General features: G+C 61.8%; 1 protein-coding gene across 1 annotated transcript in view; it reads right to left on the reverse strand.

Annotated features, from left to right (window-relative positions):
* Nucleotides 1-3,297, reverse strand: part of ENH_00068380 (hypothetical protein, conserved) — a gene marked incomplete at both ends in the record, with an annotated part of 12,116 nt that extends 8,819 nt beyond the window's left edge. The window contains 2 exons of the mRNA XM_013582440.1: nucleotides 1-530; nucleotides 844-3,297. The exon at nucleotides 1-530 is cut by the window's left edge and continues 32 nt beyond it. Coding sequence (XP_013437894.1) covers nucleotides 1-530; nucleotides 844-3,297 — 2,984 coding nt within the window. The remainder of the gene's footprint in view (nucleotides 531-843) is intronic.
* Between the last annotated feature and the right edge of the window lie 201 nt (nucleotides 3,298-3,498).

Consider the following 3,498-nt stretch of genomic DNA (forward strand, 5'->3'; position numbering starts at 1 on the left):
CGCCAGAGCCTGCGCGCCAGCCAGCAAGGCTTCGCAGGGTCCGCCTCCCTCTCGCCCTTGGGAGTGGTGACCACAGAGACCTGCAGCAGCAGCAGCAGCTTCTGCCGCAGCAGCTGCCGCAGCAGCAAGTTTGCTGCCAGCTCTCTCGCGCTGCGCTGCACCAGCAGCGACAGCACTTGGGCCCCCGTCACGAAGGGGCCCCTGGTCCACTGGGCAGCCCACTGGGCAGCAGCAGCTTCCAGCTGCGCGTCTGCTGCTGCTGCTGCTGCTGCTGCTGCTGCTGCCGGCCCGCCGCCGGCCCCCGCCGCCGCCGCCGCCGCCGCTGCTGCTGCTGCTGCTGCTGCTGCTGCTTCCGGCGCAGCAGCAATCTGAGGGGCTGGCAGCAGCGGCTGCCGAGGCAAAGGAAGTGCTGCACTTGGCTCTAAAGGGTTTTTATCTTCAAAACATAAAAAAGTCAAATTTGCTGCGAAGCTGCTGCTGTCCAGCAGCAAACCGTCCCACGCCCCCGACAGCCCGTACCGGTGCGCCAGCTGCAGCAAGCAGCAGCGCATTTCATTTAATTAATTTAATTCAATTAATTAAATTAATTTAATTTAATTAAATTAATTTAATTAATTTAATTTATTCTATTTAGTTATTCTTTGCTTCTTCTTTCCCCTGATGTGCTTGGGGATTGCGCGCTGCGAACGCCATTCGCCAGTCAGAGCGCCAGCAGCAGCAGCAGCAAACCAGCAGCAGCAGCAGCAGCAGCAGCAACAGCAGCAGCAGCAACAGCAGCAGCAGCAGCAAAACAGCAGCAGCAACAGCAGCAGCAGCAGCAGGGGATGAGGCGCAGGAGCGCACTTCGATGGCGTCGGAAGGCGATATATCTTTGTAGGTGATGGGCCTGTTTGCTGCTGCTGCTGCTGCTGCTGCTGCTTCTGCTTCCGCCCACTCTTCCTCTTGAGCAGCAGCAAGAAGCTGCTTCAGCTCTTCTTCTTCTTTTGCTGCTGCAGCTTGCTGCTCCTTCGTCAGCTCCCACCGATAGCCGTAGCTGTCTCTGAGCACCGACAGCCCTCCGCCCCAGCTGCTGCTGCTGCTGCTGCTGCTGCTGCTGCTGCTGCTGCTGCTACTGCTGCTGCTGCTGCTGCTGCTGGTTGGCTGCCCGTCTATCTCCATTCGGTCTTCGTCTCTGCTGCGATCTGTTGCGCTGCTCTGGGAGAAGCCAAAGAAGTCTGCTGCTGCTGCTGCTGCCACAGCAGCAGCGGATTCTGTTGCTGCAGCTGCTGCTGCTGCTTGCGACGGAGCTGCTGCTGGCCTTGAAGAACCAGAAAAGCCTGATGAGTCTGCTGCTTCTGCTGCTGCTGCTGCTGCTGCTGCTCGCTGCGTGGCACCCGCTGCTGGCTCCTGGGAGCTCGAAAAGCCGAAGAAGTCTGCTGCTGCTGCTGCTGCAACTTCTGCTGCAGACTCTCCTGCTGCTGCTGGCTTGGGGGCCCCCTGGCCCCAGCGAGAAGTGGTCCTGGGGGCCCCTCTTGTTGCGCTGCTGCTGCTGCTGCTGTTGCTGCTGCTGTTAATGTCACTGTGAGCTGATTTACTAGGCTGCACCCTGTCCTGCCTCCCTTGCTGCAGCAACAGCTGCTGCTCTTGCTGCTGCTGCTGCTGCTGCTGCAGCTGCTGCGGCGGCTGATCCCACTTCGCCGCATGAGGCCGCGCAGGTGCTGGTGCTGGCGTTTGTGTCGGTGCAGGCGCTGCAGCAGGTGCTGCTGCTGCTGCTGCTGCTGCTGGCTCTGCTGCTGCTGGATCTGCTGCTGCTGTTGGCTCTGCTGCTGCTGCTGACTCTGCTGCTGCTGATGGCCGCCCTGCTGCTTCGACCGAGTCTGCTGCTACTGGGTGACCAACTACTGACGTTGCTGCTTTTTGCTGGGCTGCAGCAGCACCCGCTGCTGCTGCTGCTGCTGCCGCTGCAGCAGACTCGAGGGCAGCACCAAGGGCTGCCGGTGTTGCTGCTGCGTCTTGCTGCTGCAGTGCTGCTGCTGCTGCTGCGTCTGCTGCTTCGTCATGAGGCTCCTGCTGCAGCATCTCCTCGTCGTGAAACAGCTGAGAGCCTCCCACGGGCTCCTCAACATCAAGCTGCTGCTGCTGCTGCTGCTGCTGCTGCTGCTGCTGCTGCTCGTCTCCCTGCTGTAGATATAGCTGCTGCAGGTCGCGCAGCACGTGCTGCGGATCAACATCTAGCTGCTGCTCAAGAAGCTCTTGCTGCTGCTGCTCCTGCTGCTGCTGCTCCTGCTGCTGCCACTCCTGACTCGGAGCAGCAGCAGCATCTGCCGATGGCTGCGTGGGGAATGAGGGCACTAGGCTGTCTCCCTCCGTTGCTGCTGCTGCTGCTGCTGCTGCTCCTGCTGCTGCTGCTGCTGCTGCTTCTTGTGTTGCAGTCCACGGGAGGCTTTCGTTGCCGTCTGGCTGCGATTGCTGCAGCGCGCTGTCTTGGGTGAGCTGCTGCTGCTGCTGCAGCACATCCAGATCCTGCTGCTGCTGCTGCTGCTGCTCCTGGAAGAAGCCCTCGTCCTCTCCCTGCTGCAGTTGCTGCTGCTGCTGCTGCTCGTGCAGCTCATCGTCTCCAGCTTCTTGCTGCAGCAAGGGGTCATCTGCTTCCTCGAGGGTCTCTTCCTTGTCCGCTGGCTCGGAGAGCTGGCTGCTGCTGCCCTTGGCAGCAGCAGCAGCAGCAGCAGCAGCAGCAGCAAGCTGGGGGTGGTAGTGGGTCACCACAAAGAGCCGCACATCCTCAAGATCTTGTTCAGTGTGTGCTGCAGCAACAAGCTGCAGCAGCTTAGTCTTAATTGCTTCCGGAGTTTCCCCAGCAGCAGCAGCAGCAGCAGCAGCAGCAGGCTGCGTCGCGGCGGCGTCGCCGCCCTCCCGCCGCCGCCGCTGCTGCTGCTGCTGCTGCTGCTGCTGCTGCTGCTGCTGCTGCTGCAGCGTGACCCCCAGCTGCAGCAGCTTGACTCGCGCAGCACGCAGCCGCCAGTAGTGGCGGTCCAACTCGTAAGTTCTCCAAACCATTTCTTCGGAAAGAGGCGGAGACAGAAGATGCATGCGGTGCTGCAGAATGAAGACCACTTCGAAGCCTTGCTGCAGCAGCAGCTGCAGCAGCAGCAGCACCTTCTGCTGCACCTCCCCCTGCGGCTCCCGCTGCAGCAGCAAACCCCCCTCACGCCCAAACGCGTCTTCGTACCGCTGCAGCAGCCGCGGCACCGAAAGGTCAGCAGCAAACTCCTCCAGCAGCAGCGCGCTAATCCACACCGACTCCGCCGCCAGTGCTGCCTGCAGCAGCAGCAGCAGCAGCAGCAGCAGCAGCAGCAGAGGCGCGTGGGCTCGGCCAGGGGCAGCAAGGGAGACACGCACACCAACGCTGGACAGAAAGGGCGCAGCGGGGGAGATGCTACAGCAGCAGCAGCAGCAGCAGCAGCAGCAGCAGCAGCAGCAGCAGCAGCAGCAGCAGCAGCAGCAGCAGCAGCAGCAGCA

The sequence above is a fragment of the Eimeria necatrix genome, genomic scaffold, assembly GCF_000499385.1.
Source record: "Eimeria necatrix Houghton genomic scaffold, Enh_scaff646, whole genome shotgun sequence".
In the NCBI taxonomy this organism is placed as follows: Eukaryota; Apicomplexa; class Conoidasida; order Eucoccidiorida; family Eimeriidae; genus Eimeria; species Eimeria necatrix.